The 21,142-nt window shown below is 51.1% G+C and overlaps 1 protein-coding gene across 1 annotated transcript in view; it reads left to right on the top strand.

The window, feature by feature from the left end:
- Positions 1 to 10,129: 10,129 nt before the first annotated feature.
- The window catches only part of OPLAH (5-oxoprolinase, ATP-hydrolysing), a 105,674-nt gene continuing 94,661 nt past the window's right edge, over positions 10,130 to 21,142 (top strand). The window contains exon 1 of the mRNA XM_040352089.1: positions 10,130 to 10,342. Within this exon, the coding sequence (XP_040208023.1) occupies positions 10,281 to 10,342 (62 nt within the window). The 5' untranslated portion in view covers positions 10,130 to 10,280. The remainder of the gene's footprint in view (positions 10,343 to 21,142) is intronic.

The raw sequence follows: 21,142 nt of genomic DNA, 5'->3' as shown, positions 1-21,142 counted from the left end.
CAAAAGATAGGCCCAGGCATTTTAGACTGAGCAGCCCGGGTGGGGGGGTCGGCGGCGCTTCGCAACAACGGTTAATGATGGGATGTGGGGTTCCAGCACCTTGTACCTCTGGACCCCTTTACATTACACATCACCCTGCACCTCTGAACCCCTTTACATTACACAGCACCCTGCACCTCTGAACCCCTTTACATTACACAGCACCCTGCACCTCTGGACCCCTTTGCATTACACAGCACCCTGCACCTCTGGACCCCTTTGCATTACACAGCACCCTGCACCTCTGGACCCTTTTACACTACACAGCACCCTGCACCTCTGGGCCCTTTTACATTACATAGCACCGCACCTCTGGGCCCCTTTACATTACACAGCACCCTGCCCCTCTGGGCCCTTTTACATTACACAGCACCCTGCACCTCTGGGCCCCTTTACATTACACAGCACCCTGCCCCTCTGGGCCCTTTTACATTACACAGCACCCTGCACCTCTGGGCCCTTTTACATTACATAGCACCCTGCACCTCTGGGCACCTTTACATTACACAGCTCCCCACAGTTTGTTACACAGACACCCCCTAACAGTTCTGGACCCCCTGTATGTTACACAGACCTCCCTACAGTACAGACCCCCCTCCCTACAGTACAGACCCCCCTACAGTATAGACCCCCTGTACAATACAGCCCATACAGACCCCCCTACATTACAGAGACGTGACCTGCGGCCCACGGGCCACCGCGGCCCACCAGGCATATGCCCGGTTTGCCCTATGGCCAGTCCGGGCCTGCAAGTGACTGCCCATACCCAGGACATGTCTATGTGCTTACCAATTCTTTGAGGTCCTTTCTGAGAACTAGACCATGAGACAGGACCTGGCCATAAACGGACCACTCTAGGAAGTATAACATGGTTCCCTGTTTTTAATTTAAAATGTATTAATTGTTTGAAAAGGAATCAAAAATGTATTAAAATAATGGTAAGATGCTGAAGCACCATGAGTGAATGTATAATTCTATGGACTGGCGCTGTCACATTCATAGGCAATTGTACAGAGGAAATAGTTCAAACACGTGTAGCCCAGGGGTTGCTACTAAAGTTATTATGTTATGAGTAGTTTATTGTTTCTTAAGTAAGGGTTTGGCTCCCTCTAGTGACCGCTGAACTCTGTCAGGATTTTTCCCTTCTGTTTAAGAAGCACAGCCATGTATTGTGGGATGTGTAGTTTGGATGAGGAAGTGACTCACGTTGTTTAAATCAGTCTGGGGACTACAGGACCCACAATGCCAAGTCACAGAACAGCCTGCTGGGAGGACAGATAAATGGACAGGCGTAGCCTGCTTTCGGCCTCTCTGGATGCCATTCAACTGCCAGCAGGAGATCTGTGTGTGTCACCAGGAGTGAGAGACTGCGGCCTACAGCGGAGAGTCAGATTGGCCGCCTCAGAGGGATCTTTGGAGGATGGCCCTGCTAATCGAGCAGGTGGATCGGGCTGCGCTTCAGAGCATTTGAAGTCATCTGCCTTACAGCACACCGGGAGTAGCAGCACGGCGTGGCGGCACCATCTTCACTGACGGAAGCGCCAGGAGGAGCGCCTGGACACTGGAGGTGGCAGATCGAGGATCGGGTCTCCCGGTGGGACGGGAGACCCGGTCGGAGCTGTGAGAGGCGGCGGGGGGGGGGGGGGGGGGGAGACGATGACGTGAGCCTGTGTGACCATACGCGTTTCGCCGCCAGGACGCAATGGAAAATTACAGTGGTACACATGGTGACCCACAATGAGAGACTGACCAGACTCAACTAAGCATGTTTTGGCCTACCTCAGTGTAAGCTCAGGAGGTGAACAACTGATGGTGAGTTCAGTCCTAGGAGGGCACTGGAGTGGTGATAGGACGTGAAGATTGTGGGCCAGATCCTCGTAGCGTGGCGCATTGTTGCGGCTGGCGTAGCGTATCTCTGATACACTACGCCGCCGTAACTTACAGCGTAATTTCCTTATCCTCAAAGAATTTGCGCCATAAGTTACGGCGGCGTAGTGTAACTCAGGCGGCGTAAGGGCGCGCAATTCAAATCGATGTGATGGGGGCGTGTTTTATGTTAATACGTTGCGACCCGACGTAAATGACGTTTTTTTTTTAACGGCGCATGCGCCGTCCGTGGGGGTATCCCAGTGCGCATGCTCGAAAATAAACCGGAACAAGCCAAAGTTTACGACGATGACATCATTCTACGCAAATCCCTATTCACGAACAACTTACGCAAACGACGTAAAAAAATAAAAAATTCGACGCGGGAACGACGGCCATGCTTAACATCGAGTACGCCTCATAATAGCAGGGGTAACTATACGCCGAAAAAAGCCTTACGGAAACGACGGCGGGGCATCTTATCTACACCGGTCACGCATTGCATACTAGCCCATTATGTGACACTTACCTGCATACAAAGCCTGCGCTGTCCCTGCTGGAGGCAAAGCAAGGTCCATAAAGACATGGATGAGCGAGTTTGGGGTGGAGGAACTTGGCTGGCCTGCACAGAGTCCTGACCTCAACCCGATAGAACACCTTTGGGATAAATTAGAGTGGAGACTGTGAGCCAGGCCTTCTTATCCAACATCAGTGCCTGACCTCACAAATGCTCTTCTAGAAGAATGGTCAAACATTCCCATAGACACACTCCTAAACCTTGCAGACGGCCTTCCCAGAAGAGGTGAAGCTGTTATAGCTGCAAAGGGCGGAGCCAACTCAATATTGAACCCTCCGGACTGATGTCCCGTACACACGATCGGGATTCCCGGCGGTAAAAAGTCAGCCGGGAATCCCAGGGGGGGGAAAACCGCGAACCTGCTCGGTCACTCACCAGAGGTTTTCTCGTCGGTGAGAAGCTTTGGCTGGGAATCCCGGCTGTGTGTACGCTCTACCGCAGTTTTTCCCCATAAGGAAACTGCCGGGAAATAGACCGCCGGGAATCGCGGCAGGAAAAAAAAATGTTCTCGATTTTCCTGCCGCGATTCCCGGCGGTTTTCCTGTCATGGAGCACACACACGGGACAGTTTTCCCGGCCAAAAGCTGTCATGGCAGTTTTTCCCCCGACGGGAAAACTGGTCACGTGTGTACAAGGCATGAGACTGGGAGGCCTTTAACCACTTAAGACCCGGACCTTTAGGCAGCTAAAGGACCCAGACAGTTTTTGCGATTCGGCACTGCGTCGCTTTAACAGACAATTGCGTGGTCGTGCGACGTGGCTCCCAAACAAAATTGGCGTCCTTTTTTCCCCACAAATAGAGCTTTCTTTTGGTGGTATTTGATCGCCTCTGCGGTTTTTATTTTTTGCGCTATAAACAAAAATAGAGCGAAAATGTTGAAAAAAATTCAATATTTTTTACTTTTTGCTGTAATAAATATCCCCCAAAATATATAAAAAAAACATATTTTTTCCTCAGTTTAGGCCGATATGTATTCTTCTACCTATTTTTGGTAAAAAAAATCGCAATAAGCCTTTATCAATTGGTTTGCGCAAAATTTATAGCGTTTGCAAAATAGGGGATAGTTTTATTGCATTTTTATAAAAAAAATATTTTTTACTACTAATGGCGGCGATCAGCGATTTTTTTCGTGACCGCGACATTATAGCGGACACTTTTGGTGCTATTTTGGGACCATTGGCCCGGATTCAGAGAGCAATTGCGCCTGCGTAACCATAGTTACGCAGCGCAATTGCTTACTTTCCCGGGCGTAATGAGTGTTCTGTATTCAGAGAGCTCATTACGCCGACTGCAGCCTAAGATATGCGTGGCATAAGGCTCTTATGCCCGCATATCTTAGGCTGCATTCTTGCGATGGCCGCTAGGTGGCGTTCCCGTAGTGGTCAGCGTATAGTATGCAAATTGCATACTAACGCCGATTCACAACGTTACGCGAGCCCTGCGTACGCAGTTTACGTCGTTTGCGTACAGCGTTTTTTTGCGTAAGGCTGCCCCTTCTATAGCAGGGGCAGCCAATGCTAAAGTATACCCGTCGTTCCCGCGTTGCGAAATTTGAAATTTACGTAGTTTGCGTAAAGTGAATCGTGAATGGCGCTGGACGCCATTCACGTTCACTTTGAAGCAAATGACGTCCTTGCGACGTCATTTACCGCAATGCACGACGGGAAAGTTTCCCGACGGAGCATGCGCACTACGCTCGGTGCGGGAACGCTGGCCAAGAAGAACGAGGTGCCTGCCTAATAATTGGTGTGCGCAGCTAAATATCTTCCCCGGGGATCTAGACTTTATGTCAGATGTAAAAGATTCTCGCAGTGTCTTAGCGGGTGATCTGTGAATACAACCTCTATTATCTGCAGAGTGTTGTTACCACAAGTCACTCAGGGGGTGAGAACTTGCAGGACCGGTTCTCCGGGACTCTGCGGGGCAGGGCCGCCATCAGGGGGGTACAGGCAGTACACCTGTAAGGGGCCCGGAGGTTCCCAGGGGCCAGGATGGCAACCCCCCCTTTTTTTATTTAATTTTTATTAAAAAAATATATATATATTTTAATATATTTTTGTTTTATTTTTTATTAAAAGGGACAATTTTTATTTTTTTATTTTCTAGGGGACCCCCAGGGCCCCGGATGGCAAGCCCCCCCCCTTTTTTTATAATAAATAATATATTTTTATTTATTTTTTTATTAAAGGGCCAATTTTTTAGGGGTCCGGATATCCACAGGGCCCCGGATGACAACCCAGCTTTTTTTATAAAAAAAATATATTTTTTATATATTTTTTTTTATTTATTTTTTATCTAAGGGCCCGGAGGTTTCTTTTTTTTTTGCCATCTGGTCCCCAGGGCCCCAGATGGCAACCCCCCTTTTTTAAAATAAATAAATATATATTTTTAATATATATTTTCATCTCCCGCACTCTGCTCTGTTCTCATCTCCCGCACCCTGCTCTTTTCTCAGTCTCATCTCCCGCACTCTGCTTTTTTCTCAGTCTCCTCTCCCCCACCATGCTCTGTTCTCAGTCTCATCTCCCGCACTCTGCTCTTTTCTCAGTCTCCTCTCCCCCACCATGCTCTGTTCTCAGTCTCATCTCCTGCACTTTGCTCTGTTCTCATCTCCCGCACCCTGCTCTGTTCTCAGTCTCCTCTCCCGCACCCTGCTCTTTTCTCAGTCTCCTCTCCCGCACCCTGCTCTTTTCTCAGTCTCCTCTCCCGCACTCTGCTCTGTTCTCAGTCTCATCTCCCCCACCATGCTCTGTTCTCAGTCTCATCTCCCGCACTCTGCTCTTTTCTCAGTCTCCTCTCCCCCACGATGCTCTGTTCTCAGTCTCATCTCCTGCACTTTGCTCTGTTCTCATCTCCCGCACTCTGCTCTGTTCTCAGTCTCCTCTCCCCCACCCTGCTCTGTTCTCAGTCTCCTCTCCCGCACTCTGCTCTGTTCTCATCTCCTCTCCCGCACTCTGCTCTGTTCTCAGTCTCATCTCCCCCACCATGCTCTGTTCTCAGTCTCATCTCCTGCACTTTGCTCTGTTCTCATCTCCCGCACTCTGCTCTGTTCTCAGTCTCCTCTCCCCCACCCTGCTCTGTTCTCAGTCTCCTCTCCCGCACTCTGCTCTGTTCTCATCTCCTCTCCCGCACTCTGCTCTGTTCTCATCTCCTCTCCCGCACTCTGCTCTGTTCTCAGTCTCCTCTCCCGCACTCTGCTCTGTTCTCAGTCTCCTCTCCCGCACTCTGCTCTGTTCTCAGTCTCCTCTCCCGCACTCTGCTCTGTTCTCAGTCTCCTCTCCCGCACTCTGCTCTGTTCTCAGTCTCCTCTCCCGCACTCTGCTCTGTTCTCAGTCTCCTCTCCCGCACCCTGCTCTTTTCTCAGTCTCCTCTCCCCCACCATGCTCTGTTCTCAGTCTCATCTCCTGCACTTTGCTCTGTTCTCATCTCCCGCACTCTGCTCTGTTCTCAGTCTCCTCTCCCCCACCCTGCTCTGTTCTCAGTCTCCTCTCCCGCACTCTGCTCTGTTCTCAGTCTCCTCTCCCGCACTCTGCTCTGTTCTCAGTCTCCTCTCCCGCACTCTGCTCTGTTCTCAGTCTCCTCTCCCGCACTCTGCTCTGTTCTCAGTCTCCTCTCCCGCACTCTGCTCTGTTCTCAGTCTCCTCTCCCGCACTCTGCTCTGTTCTCAGTCTTTTCTCCCGCACCCTGCTCTGTTCTCATCTCCTCTCCCGCTCTCTGCTCTGTTCTCATCTCCTCTCCCGCTCTCTGCTCTGTTCTCATCTCCTCTCCCGCACTCTGCTCTGTTCTCAGTCTCCTCTCCCGCACTCTGCTCTGTTCTCATCTCCCGCACTCTGCTCTGTTCTCAGTCTCCTCTCCCGCACTCTGCTCTGTTCTCAGTCATCTCTCCCGCACTCTGCTCTGTTCTCAGTCTCCTCTCCCGCACTCTGCTCTGTTCTCAGTCTCCTCTCCCGCACTCTGCTCTGTTCTCAGTCTCCTCTCCCGCACTCTGCTCTGTTCTCAGTCTCATCTCCCGCACTCTGCTCTGTTCTCAGTCATCTCTCCCGCACTCTTCTCTGTTCTCATCTCCCGCACCCTGCTCTGTTCTCCTCTCCCGCACCCTGCTCTGTTCTCAGTGTAATCTCAATGGACATATATCGCTCCCCTGTTTTATTAACCTGATCACAATTGTTCCCTTGGTGGAGACGCGCTCTTCCTCCCTGCCCGGTGTCTCTTGATTGGATCGTTTGATAGCAGCGCACCCATTGGCTCCCGCTGAAGTCAATCAAATCCAATGCTGCTGGCACCGGGGGCAAGGCCGAGTCCTGCATTCTGTGAGAAGCAGGACTCAGGAGCGTGCCCGCACGGGTGTCCACCTTAGAAGAACCTTCTCCAACGTGGGCACTCAATGCGGGGGGAGGAGCTACCAGAGCGCCGGGGGACCCCAGAAGAGGATGATTGGGGCCACTCTGTGAAAAATTAACTGCACAGTGGAGGTAAGTATGATATGTTTGTTATTTATAAAAAATAAATAAAAAAACAAAGGTTTACAACCCGTTTATAAAAAAATAAAAGCAGATGCTCAAACATCGGTACTGTGTGCAGAGGCCTCTATGATTGAGATATCAAACACGAATAAAGAAATCACAAAGGGGGGGTCTATTTATAAAACATTCTTATGGTTTCAACTAAATTAATTACTGTGTCATCAGCGCCATCTAGTGGCCAAAATGTGGTATCGTTTTCTGAAATGAAAAAAATATATACTACATTTTGGCCACTAGATGGCGCCAATGATACAGGCATTAAGGGCCAGATTCACATACATTTGCGGCCGTGTAACGTAACCCGTTTTACGATACACCGCCGCAAGTTTCCAGTATCAGTGCCCGATCCACAAAGCACTTACCTGGAAACTTGCGGCGGTGTATCGTAAATACGTCCGGCGCAAGGCGGGCTAATTCAAAGGGGCGTGTGCCATTTAAATTAGGCGCGCTCCCGCGCCGGACCTACTGCGCATGCTCCGTTTCGCAATTCCCGTCGTGCTTTGCGTGCAGTGATGTCATTTTTTTTTTCGAATGGTGACGCGCGTAGCGTAATTCCGTATTCCCGGACGTGTTACGCAAACGACGTTCATTTTAAAATTTCGACGCGGGAACGACGGCCGTACTTTAGACAGCAATACGTTTGCTGACTAAAGTTAGGGCACCCAAAACGACGACTAACTTTGCGACGGGAAACTAGACTAGCGGCGACGTAGCGAACGCGAAAATCCGTCGTGGATCGCCGTAACTCCTAATTTGCATACCCGACGCTGGTTTACGACGCAAACTCCCCCCAGCGGCGGCCGCGGTATTGCATCCTAAGATCCGACAGTGTAAAACAATTACACCTGTCGGATCTTAGGGATATCTATGCGGAACTGGTTCTATGAATCAGCCGCATAGATAGAAACAGAGATACGACGGAGTATCAGGAGAAACGCCGGCGTATCTCCTTTGTGAATCTGGCCCTAAATGCTCAGCGTACCTCAGCACTGGTTTACATATAAATGCACCCCCCGGAACAACCTGCAAAGCGCTGATTGTGGATGCAATGCCAGGCTCCTGCAGACACTCCCAGGCACGGACTGGCCATTGGGACTACTGGGAGTTTCCCGGTGGGCCGATGGCTCAGTGGGCCAGTCAGGTGCAGTCCTCGAGCCGCTCCTCTCTGAGAGCGAGTGATCGCGATTTCACTCCTGTCAAGAGAAGCAGCAGCCGTCACTTGCTGGAGTGAGTATTAGGCTTTCTGCTCCCTCCCGCCCTATAGGGGGAGATAGACAGCCGGCAGACTTTCCTTCCTCTCTCCCCTTATCACATGACTGGAGAGAGGAACAACGCTGCCATTCTGGAGAGCTGTGAATGAGTACATGTGGGAGGGGGAGGAGAGGAGGGGGAGGAGAGGGGGGCACTCTGATTCAAGGGGGGGGGGGGACACACTGATGGGGGACACCCTGATGCAAAGGGGAAACTCTGATGAGGGACACTCTAATACAAGGGGGGGCTCTCTGATGCAATGAGGGACATGCTGATGTAAGGGGGGACACTCTAATGCAAGGGGGGCTCTCTAGTACAAGGGGGGACACTGATGCAATGAGGGACATGCTGATGTAAGGGGGACACTCTAATGCAAGGGGGGCACTCTAATGCAAGGGGGGCACTCTAATACAAGGGGGGGACACTGATGCAATGAGGGACATGCTGATGTAAGGGGGACACTCTAATGCAAGGGGGGGGGCTCTCTGGTACAAGGGGGGACACGCTGATGTAAGGGGGACACTCTAATGCAAGGGGGGGGCTCTCTGGTACAAGGGGGGACACGCTGATGTAAGGGGGGACACTCTAATGCAAGGGGGCTCTCTGATGCAATGAGGGACATGCTGATGTAAGGGGGGACACTCTAATGCAAAGGGGGCTCTCTGGTACAAGGGGGGACACTGATGCAAGGGGGGCACTCTAATGCAAGAGGGGCACTCTGATGTAAGGGGGACACTCTAATGCAAAGGGGGCTCTCTGGTACAAGGGGAGACACTGATGCAAGAGGGGCACTCTGATGTAAGGGGGGACACTCTGATGCAAGGGGGAACAGTCTGATGTAAGGGGGACACTCTGGTGCAAGGGGGGACACTCTAATGCAAAGGGGGCACTCTGATGCAAGGGGGGCAGTCTGATGCAAGGGGGGCTCTCTGGTGCAAGGGGGGACACTCTAATGCAAAGGGGGCTCTCTGGTACAAGGGGGAACACTCTGATGTAAGGGGGACACTCTGATGTAAGGGGGAACACTCTGATGTAAGGGGGACACTCTGATGTAAGGGGGAACACTCTGATGTAAGGGGGACACTCTGATGTAAGGGGGACACTCTAATGCAAAGGGGAACACTCTGATGCAAGAGGGGCACACTCTGATGTAAGGGGGAACACTCTGATGTAAGGGGGACACTCTGATGTAAGGGGGAACACTCTGATGTAAGGGGGACACTCTGATGTAAGGGGGACACTCTAATGCAAAGGGGAACACTCTGATGCAAAGGGGAACACTCTGATGCAAGGGGGAAGACTCTGATGCAAAGGGGAACACTCTGATGCAAGGGGGCACTCTGATGTAAGGGGGGACACTCTAATGCAAGGGGGAACACTCTGATGCAAAGGGGAACACTCTGATGTAAGGGGGACACTCTAATGCAAAGGGGGCTCTCTGGTACAAGGGGAACACTCTGATGCAAGGGGGAAGACTCTGATGCAAAGGGGAACACTCTGATGCAAGGGGGCACTCTGATGTAAGGGGGGACACTCTAATGCAAGGGGGAACACTCTGATGCAAAGGGGAACACTCTGATGTAAGGGGGACACTCTAATGCAAAGGGGGCTCTCTGGTACAAGGGGGGACACTCTGATGCAAGGGGGGACACTCTGATGCATTGCATTTCACGTGTCGCCATGGATGCGTGCGATCGTTCTCTGCGCTCCCTCCTCCCCCTGCGTGCGATCGTTCTCTGCGCTCCCTCCTCCCCCTGCGTGCGATCGTTCTCTGCGCTCCCTCCTCCCCCTGCGTGCGATCGTTCTCTGCGCTCCTCCCTCCTCCCCGCAGAGCTCTTTATACACACGGCTCCTCTGAACACACGTGTCTCCTTCCTTCCCTGTCCACCACAGGGGGGGGTGGGGTTACGTTTCCACTGCTGGCCAATCCCAGCAGGAAGCTCTCATGGCCTGGCCAGCAATTGGCTGCCCAGGAGGCGTGTCCTTTTAAACCTCCTTGTGGAATGTATAAAGCAGCCGTCCAATGGGAGAGCCACACTGGCAGCTCGTGTTACTCAGCAGACCGGCGAGAGATCCAGGAATGAGGTGAGAAAAGACACAAGTCCATCTCCAGATACGCCGCCGTAATTTGAATTCCGCGCCCGCGTAGCGTTACACCGATTCACAAAGGCAGTTACGCTGAAAAAATAGGCTTCCTCCACCGACGTAACTTGATTGCGGCGGCGTAGAATTGTGTGCAATATAACTTTGGCCGCTAAGGGGCGCTTCCGTTGTTGTCGGCGTAGAATATGCTAATTTCGTAGATACGCCGATTCACAAACGTATGTGCGCCCGGCGTTCGTTTTTTACGTCGTTAAGGCTTTTTCGGCGTCAGGCTGCTCCTGCTATTAGGAGGCGCAGCCGATGTTAAGTATGGACGTCGTTCCCCGCGTCGGGATTTGAAAATTTTACGTCGTTTGCGTAAGTCGTCCGTGAATGGCGCTGGACGCCATTTACGTTCACGTCGAAACCAATGACGTCATTTACCGCAATGCACGTCGGGAAATTTTAGGGACGGCGCATGCGCAGTACGTTCGGCGCGGGAACGCGCCTAATTTAAATGATCCACGCCCCCTACCGGATCATTTGAATTACGCGCGCTAACGCCGGCCCCTTTTACGCTACGCCGCCGCAACTTACGGAGCAAGTGCTTTGTGAATACAGCGCTTGCTCCTGTAATTTACGGCGGCATAGCGTAAATACGATACGCTGCGCCGCCGTATCATTGCGCGCCCCTACCAGAATCTACCCCATTGTCTACACTACGGAGTATTGCACCGCCTGATCCCGGAATATTCTCTATACTACGGAGCATTGCACCGCCTGATCCCGGAACTTTCTCTACACTACGGAGCATTGCACCGCCTGATCCCGGAATATTCTCTATACTACGAAGCATTGCACCGCCTGATCCCGGAATATTCTCTACACTACGGAGCATTGCACCGCCTGATCCCGGAATATTCTCTACACTACGGAGCATTGCACCGCCTGATCCCGGAATTTTCTCTACACTACGGAGCATTGCACCGCCTGATCCCGGAATTTTCTCTACACTACGGAGCATTGCACCGCCTGATCCCGGAATTTTCTCTACACTACGGAGCATTGCACCGCCTGATCCCGGAATTTTCTCTACACTACGGAGCATTGCACCGCCTGATCCTGGAATTTTCTCCATACTACGGAGCATTGCACCGCCTGATCCCGGAATATTCTCTACACTACGGAGCATTGCACCGCCTGATCCCGGAATTTTCTCTACACTACGGAGCATTGCACCGCCTGATCCCGGAATTTTCTCTACACTACGGAGCATTGCACCGCCTGATCCCGGAATTTTCTCTACACTACGGAGCATTGCACCGCCTGATCCCGGAATTTTCTCTACACTACGGAGCATTGCACCGCCTGATCCCGGAATTTTCTCTACACTACGGAGCATTGCACCGCCTGATCCCGGAATTTTCTCTACACTATGGAGCATTGCACTGTCTGATCCTGGAATTTTCTCTACACTACGGAGCATTGCACCGCCTGATCCCGGAATATTCTCTACACTACGGAGCATTGCACCGCCTGATCCCGGAATTTTCTATACACTACGGAGCATTGCACCGCCTGATCCCGGAATTTTCTCTACACTACGGAGCATTGCACCGCCTGATCCCGGAATTTTCTCTACACTACGGAGCATTGCACCGCCTGATCCCGGAATTTTCTCTACACTACGGAGCATTGCACTGTCTGATCCCGGAATTTTCTCTACACTACGGAACATTGCACCGCCTGATCCCGGAATTTTCTCTACACTACGGAGCATTGCACTGTCTGATCCCGGAATTTTCTCTACACTACGGAGCATTGCACCGCCTGATCCCGGAATATTCTCTACACTACGGAGCATTGCACCGCCTGATCCTGGAATATTCTCTACACTACGGAGCATTGCACTGTCTGATCCCGGAATTTTCTCTACACTACGGAACATTGCACCGCCTGATCCCGGAATTTTCTCTACACTACGGAGCATTGCACCGCCTGATCCTGGAATATATATACGGGTATTTAGCTGGATTCAGGTAGATGCGCGCATTGTTACGGCGGCGTAGCGTATCGTATTTACGCTACACCGCCGTAAATCAGAGAGGCAAGTGCTGTATTCACAAAGCACTTGCCTCCTAAGTTACGGCGGCGTAGCGTAAATGGGGGCGGCATAAGCGCGCCTAATTCAAATGAGGATGAGGGGGCGTGTTTTATGTAAATGGGTGGTGACCCAACGTGATTGACGTTTTTTTACGAACGCTGCATGCGCCGTCTGTGGACATATATCAGTGTGCATTGCTCCAGAGTACGCCGCAAGGACGTATTGGTTTCGACGTGAACGTAAATTACGTCCAGCCCCATTCACGGACGACTTACGCTAACAACGTAAAAATTTCAAATTTCGACGCGGGAATGACGGCCATACTTAACGTACGTTTCTGAATCGGCGTATCTAGGCATTTGCATATTCTACGCCGAACTCAACGGAAGCCCCACCTAGCGGCCAGCATAAATATTGCAACCTAAGATACAACGGCGTAGGAGACTTACGCCGCTCGTATCTTAGCCTAATTTAAGCGCATCTGGTTTCCAGAATACGCTTAAATTTAGAACGGCATAGATTCAGAGTTACGTCGGCGTATCTACTGATACGCCGGCGTAAAGCTTTCTGAATCTAGCCAATGGTCTACACTACGGAGCATTGCACCGTCTGATCCTGGAATATTCTCGACACTACGGAGCAGTGGTGGTTCGTCCACAGAGGGCGCTGGAGCGCCGCCCCCTCTGACTCTCGCCCGCCATTGAGTCTAATAACATACATTCATGCACTGCATGTATGTTATTGTTGCCAGCTGCCGCTGGTCTATTCAGGTGGCCGAAACTTGAGCGCCGACCACCTGAATAGCGGCATCTGGTTGGCTGTGCAGAAGTGTCTATCGGAGCCAGCGACATCGAGGGACGTGGAAGGAGTAAGGTAAGTGCATTTTACAGGGCACAGCGGCGACAATGGGCACAGTGGTAACAATTAAAGGGCACAGTGACATGCACAGTGGCAACAATGGGCACAGTGGCAACAATTAAAGGGAAAAGTGACATGCACAGTGGCAACAATGGGCACAGTGGTGACAATTAAAGGGCACAGTGGCGACAATTGAGGGGCACAGTGGCTGCGTTTAATGGCATGGCACAGTGACTGCGTTTGATGGCATGGCACAGTGACTGCGTTTGGCATGGCACAGTGGTGCAAATTGATGGCATAGTGACTGCATTTGATGGCATGGCACAGTGGTGATAATTGATGGCACAGTGACTGCGTTTGATGGCATGGCACAGTGACTGCGTTTGGCATGGCACAGTGGTGCAAATTGATGGCATAGTGACTGCATTTGATGGCATGGCACAGTGGTGATAATTGATGGCACAGTGGCTGCGTTTGATGGCATGGCACAGTGGTGACAATTGATGGGCACGGTGAGGCTGCAATTTTTTTCTTTTTTCGTTTGCGCACCCCCCAAAAAAATTTGAGCACCAGCCGCCACTGCTACGGAGTATTGCACTGTCTGATCCCAGAATATATACGGGATAATCTCTACACTACGGAGGATTCCCCCGTCTGATCCTGGACTATATGCGGGGTATTCTCTACACTATGTAGGATTGCACTGTCTGATCCTGGACTATATGCGGGGTATTCTCTACACAACAGAGGATTGCCCCGTCTGATCCTGGACTATATGCGGGGTATTCTCTACACTACAGAGGATTGCCCCGTCTGATCCTGGACTATATGCGGGGTATTCTCTACACTACAGAGGATTGCCCCGTCTGATCCTGGACTATATGCGGGGTATTCTCTACACTACAGAGGATTGCCCCGTCTGATCCTGGACTATATGCGGGGTATTCTCTACACTATGTAGGATTGCACTGTCTGATCCTGGACTATATGCGGGGTATTCTCTATACTACAGAGGATTGCCCCGTCTGATCCTGGACTATATGCGGGGTATTCTCTACACTACGAAGGATTCCCCCGTCTGATCCTGGAATATTTATAGGATATCCAGTACTGATATTTGCCGCATCTGATCCTGGAATATATGCGGGGTATTCTCTACACTACAGAGGATTCCCCCGTCTGATCCTGGACTATATGCGGGGTATTCTCTACACTACAGAGGATTGCACTGTCTGATCCTGGACTATATGCAGGGTATTCTCTACACTACAGAGGATTGCCCCGTCTGATCCTGGACTATATGCGGGGTATTCTCTACACTACAGAGGATTGCCCCGTCTGATCCTGGACTATATGCGGGGTATTCTCTACACTACGGAGGATTGCCCCGTCTGATCCTGGACTATATGCGGGGTATTCTCTACACTACAGAGGATTGCCCCGTCTGATCCTGCTCTATATGCGGGGTATTCTCTACACTACAGAGGATTGCCCCGTCTGATCCTGGACTATATGCAGGGTATTCTCTACACTACAGAGGATTCCCCCGTCTGATCCTGGACTATATGCGGGGTATTCTCTACACTATGTAGGATTGCACTGTCTGATCCTGGACTATATGCGGGGTATTCTCTACACTACAGAGGATTGCCCCGTCTGATCCTGGACTATATGCGGGGTATTCTCTACACTACGGAGGATTGCCCCGTCTGATCCTGGACTATATGCGGGGTATTCTCTACACTACAGAGGATTGCCCCGTCTGATCCTGGACTATATGCGGGGTATTCTCTACACTACGGAGGATTGCCCCGTCTGATCCTGGACTATATGCGGGGTATTCTCTACACTACGGAGGATTGCCCCGTCTGATCCTGGACTATATGCAGGGTATTCTCTACACTACGGAGGATTGCCCCGTCTGATCCTGGACTATATGCGGGGTATTCTCTACACTACGGAGGATTGCCCCGTCTGATCCTGGACTATATGCGGGGTATTCTCTACACTACGGACGATTGCCCCGTCTGATCCTGGACTATATGCGGGGTATTCTCTACACTACGGAGGATTGTCCCGTCTGATCCTGGACTATATGCGGGGTATTCTCTACACTACGGAGGATTGCCCCGTCTGATCCTGGACTATATGCGGGGTATTCTCTACACTACGGAGGATTGCCCCGTCTAATCCTGGACTATATGCGGGGTATTCTCTACACTACAGAGGATTGCCCCGTCTGATCCTGGACTATATGCGGGGTATTCTCTACACTACGGAGGATTGCCCCGTCTGATCCTGGACTATATGCAGGGTATTCTCTACACTACGGAGGATTGCCCCGTCTGATCCTGGACTATATGCGGGGTATTCTCTACACTACGGAGGATTGCCCCGTCTGATCCTGGACTATATGCGGGGTATTCTCTACACTACGGAGGATTGCCCCGTCTGATCCTGGACTATATGCGGGGTATTCTCTACACTACGGAGGATTGCCCCGTCTGATCCTGGACTATATGCAGGGTATTCTCTACACTACGGAGGATTGCCCCGTCTGATCCTGGACTATATGCGGGGTATTCTCTACACTACGGAGGATTGCCCCGTCTGATCCTGGACTATATGCGGGGTATTCTCTACACCAGGGTTTCTCAACTCCAGTCCTCAAGGCGCCCCAACAGGTCATGTTTTCAGGTTTACCATTATTTTTCACAGGTGATTTGATCAGTTTCACTGCCTTGTAATTACTACAGCTGTTTCATCTGAGGGAAATCCTGAAAACATGACCTGTTGGGGCGCCTTGAGGACTGGAGTTGAGAAACACTGCTCTACACTACAGAGGATTGCCCCGCCTGATCCTGGACTATATGCGGGGTATTCTCTACACTACGGAGGATTGCCCCGTCTGATCCTGGACTATATGCAGGGTATTCTCTACACTACGGAGGATTGCACTGTCTGATCCTGGACTATATGCGGGGTATTCTCTACACTACGGAGGATTGCCCCGTCTGATCCTGGACTATATGCAGGGTATTCTCTACACTACGGAGGATTGCCCCGCCTGATCCTGGACTATATGCGGGGTATTCTCTACACTACGTAGGATTGCCCTGTCTGATCCTGGACTATATGCGGGGTATTCTCTACACTACGGAGGATTGCCCCGTCTGATCCTGGACTATATGCGGGGTATTCTCTACACTACAGAGGATTGTCCCGTCTGATCCTGGACTATATGCGGGGTATTCTCTACACTACGGAGGATTGCCCCGTCTGATCCTGCTCTATATGCGGGGTATTCTCTACACTACGTAGGATTGCCCTGTCTGATCCTGGACTATATGCGGGGTATTCTCTACACTACGGAGGATTGCCCCGTCTGATCCTGGACTATATGCGGGGTATTCTCTACACTACGGAGGATTGTCCCGTCTGATCCTGGACTATATGCAGGGTATTCTCTACACTACGGAGGATTGCCCCGTCTGATCCTGCTCTATATGCGGGGTATTCTCTACACTACGGAGGATTGCCCCGTCTGATCCTGGACTATATGCGGGGTATTCTCTACACTACGGAGGATTGCCCCATCTGATCCTGGACTATATGCAGGGTATTCTCTACACTACGGAGGATTGCCCCATCTGATCCTGGACTATATGCAGGGTATTCTCTACACTACGGAGGATTGCCCCATCTGATCCTGGACTATATGCGGGGTATTCTCTACACTACGGAGGATTGCCCCGTCTGATCCTGGACTATATGCGGGGTATTCTCTACACTACGGAGGATTGCCCCGTCTGATCCTGGACTATATGCAGGGTATTGTCTACACTACGGAGGATTGCACTGTCTGATCCTGGACTATATGCGGGGTATTCTCTACACTACAGAGGATTGCCCCGTCTGATCCTGGACTATATGCAGGGTATTCTCTACACTACGGAGGATTGCCCCGTCTGATCCTGGACTATATGTGGGGTATTCTCTACACTACGGAGGATTGCACTGTCTGATCCTGGACTATATGCAGGGTATTCTCTACACTACAGAGGATTTCCCCGTCTGATCCTGGAGTATATGCGGGGTATTCTCTACACTACAGAGGATTCCCCCGTCTGATCCTGGACTATATGCGGGGTATTCTCTACACTACGGAGGATTGCCCCGTCTGATCCTGGACTATATGCGGGGTATTCTCTACACTACAGAGGATTGCCCCGTCTGATCCCGGACTATATGCAGGGTATTCTCAACACTACAGAGGATTGCCCCGTCTGATCCTGGACTATATGCGGGGTATTCTCTACACTACGGAGGATTGCCCTGTCTGATCCTGGACTATATGCGGGGTATTCTCTACACTACAGAGGATTGCCCCGTCTGATCCCGGACTATATGCGGGGTATTCTCTACACTACAGAGGATTGCCCCGTCTGATCCCGGACTATATGCAGGGTATTCTCAACACTACAGAGGATTGCCCCGTCTGATCCTGGACTATATGCGGGGTATTCTCTACACTACGGAGGATTGCCCTGTCTGATCCTGGACTATATGCGGGGTATTCTCTACACTACAGAGGATTGCCCCGTCTGATCCCGGACTATATGCAGGGTATTCTCAACACTACAGAGGATTGCCCCGTCTGATCCTGGACTATATGCGGGGTATTCTCTACACTACAGAGGATTGCCCCGTCTGATCCCGGACTATATGCAGGGTATTCTCAACACTACAGAGGATTGCCCCGTCTGATCCTGGACTATATGCAGGGTATTCTCTACACTACGGAGGATTGCATCGTCTGATCCTGGACTATATGCAGGGTATTGTCTACACTACGGAGGATTGCCCCGTCTGATCCTGGACTATATGCGGGGTATTCTCTACACTACGGACGATTGCCCCGTCTGATCCTGGACTATATGCGGGGTATTCTCTACACCAGGGTTTCTCAACTCCAGTCCTCAAGGCGCCCCAACAGGTCATGTTTTCAGGTTTACCATTATTTTTCACAGGTGATTTGATCAGTTTCACTGCCTTGTAATTACTACAGCTGTTTCATCTGAGGGAAATTTTGAAAACATGACCTGTTGGGGCGCCTTGAGGACTGGAGTTGAGAAACACTGCTCTACACTACAGAGGATTGCCCCGCCTGATCCTGGACTATATGCGGGGTATTCTCTACACTACGGACGATTGCCCCATCTGATCCTGGACTATATGTGGGGTATTCTCTACACTACGGAGGATTGCCCCGTCTGATCCTGGACTATATGCGGGGTATTCTCTACACTACGGAGGATTGCCCCGTCTGATCCTGCTCTATATGCGGGGTATTCTCTACACTACGGAGGATTGCCCCATCTGATCCTGGACTATATGCAGGGTATTCTCTACACTACGGAGGATTGCCCCATCTGATCCTGGACTATATGCGGGGTATTCTCTACACTACGGACGATTGCCCCGTCTGATCCTGGACTATATGCGGGGTATTCTCTACACTACGGAGGATTGCCCCGTCTGATCCTGGACTATATGCAGGGTATTGTCTACACTACGGAGGATTGCACTGTCTGATCCTGGACTATATGCGGGGTATTCTCTACACTACAGAGGATTGCCCCGTCTGATCCTGGACTATATGCAGGGTATTCTCTACACTACGGAGGATTGCCCCGTCTGATCCTGGACTATATGTGGGGTATTCTCTACACTACGGAGGATTGCACTGTCTGATCCTGGACTATATGCAGGGTATTCTCTACACTACAGAGGATTTCCCCGTCTGATCCTGGAGTATATGCAGGGTATTCTCTACACTACAGAAGATTGCCCCGTCTGATCCTGGACTATATGCGGGGTATTCTCTACACTACAGAGGATTGCCCCGTCTGATCCCGGACTATATGCAGGGTATTCTCAACACTACAGAGGATTGCCCTGTCTGATCCTGGACTATATGCGGGGTATTCTCTACACTACAGAGGATTGCCCCGTCTGATCCCGGACTATATGCGGGGTATTCTCTACACTACAGAGGATTGCCCCGTCTGATCCCGGACTATATGCAGGGTATTCTCAACACTACAGAGGATTGCCCCGTCTGATCCTGGACTATATGCGGGGTATTCTCTACACTACAGAGGATTGCCCCGCCTGATCCTGGACTATATGCGGGGTATTCTCTACACTACGGAGGATTGCCCCGTCTGATCCTGGACTATATGCGGGGTATTCTCTACACTACGGAGGATTGCCCCGTCTGATCCTGGACTATATGCGGGGTATTCTCTACACTACGGAGGATTGCCCCGTCTGATCCTGGACTATATGCGGGGTATTCTCTACACCAGGGTTTCTCAACTCCAGTCCTCAAGGCGCCCCAACAGGTCATGTTTTCAGGTTTACCATTATTTTTCACAGGTGATTTGATCAGTTTCACTGCCTTGTAATTACTACAGCTGTTTCATCTGAGGGAAATCCTGAAAACATGACCTGTTGGGGCGCCTTGAGGACTGGAGTTGAGAAACACTGCTCTACACTACAGAGGATTGCCCCGCCTGATCCTGGACTATATGCGGGGTATTCTCTACACTACGGAGGATTGCACTGTCTGATCCTGGACTATATGCGGGGTATTCTCTACACTACGGAGGATTGCCCCGTCTGATCCTGGACTATATGCAGGGTATTCTCTACACTACGGAGGATTGCACTGTCTGATCCAGAACTATATGCGGGGTATTCTCTACACTACGGAGGATTGCCCCGTCTGATCCTGGACTATATGCAGGGTATTCTCTACACTACGGAGGATTGCCCCGCCTGATCCTGGACTATATGCGGGGTATTCTCTACACTACGTAGGATTGCCCCGTCTGATCCTGGACTATATGCGGGGTATTCTCTACACTACGGAGGATTGCCCCGTCTGATCCTGGACTATATGCGGGGTATTCTCTACACTACGGAGGATTGTCCCGTCTGATCCTGGACTATATGCGGGGTATTCTCTACACTACGGAGGATTGCCCCGTCTGATCCTGCTCTATATGCGGGGTATTCTCTACACTACGGAGGATTGCCCCGTCTGATCCTGGACTATATGCGGGGTATTCTCTACACTACGGAGGATTGCCCCGTCTGATCCTGGACTATATGCAGGGTATTGTCTACACTACAGAGGATTGCACTGTCTGATCCTGGACTATATGCAGGGTATTCTCTACACTACGGAGGATTTCCCCATCTGATCCTGGACTATATGCAGGGTATTCTCTACACTACGGAGGATTGCACTGCCTGATCCTGGACTATATGCAGGGTATTCTCTACACTACGGAGGATTGCACTGTCTGATCCTGGACTATATGCGGGGTATTCTCTACACTACAGAGGATTGCCCCGTCTGATCCTGGACTATATGCGGGGTATTCTCTACACTACAGAGGATTGCCCCGTCTGATCCTGGACTATATGCGGGGTATTCTCTACACTACGGAGGATTCCCCCGTCTGATCCTGGACTATATGCGGGGTATTCTCTACACTACGGAGGATTGCATCGTCTGATCCTGGACTATATGCGGGGTATTCTCTACACTACGGACGATTGCCCCGTCTGATCCTAGACTATATGCGGGGTATTCTCTACACTACGGAGGATTGCACCGTCTGATCCTGGACTATATGCAGGGTATTCTCTACACTACGGAGGATTGCCCCGTCTGATCCTGGACTATATGCAGGGTATTCTCTACACTACGGAGGATTGCACTGTCTGATCCTGGACTATATGCAGGGTATTCTCTACACTACTGAGGA

The sequence above is a fragment of the Rana temporaria genome, chromosome 5, assembly GCF_905171775.1.
Source record: "Rana temporaria chromosome 5, aRanTem1.1, whole genome shotgun sequence".
Taxonomy (NCBI): domain Eukaryota; kingdom Metazoa; phylum Chordata; class Amphibia; order Anura; family Ranidae; genus Rana; species Rana temporaria.
This window is presented reverse-complemented; position numbering and strand designations above follow the sequence as displayed.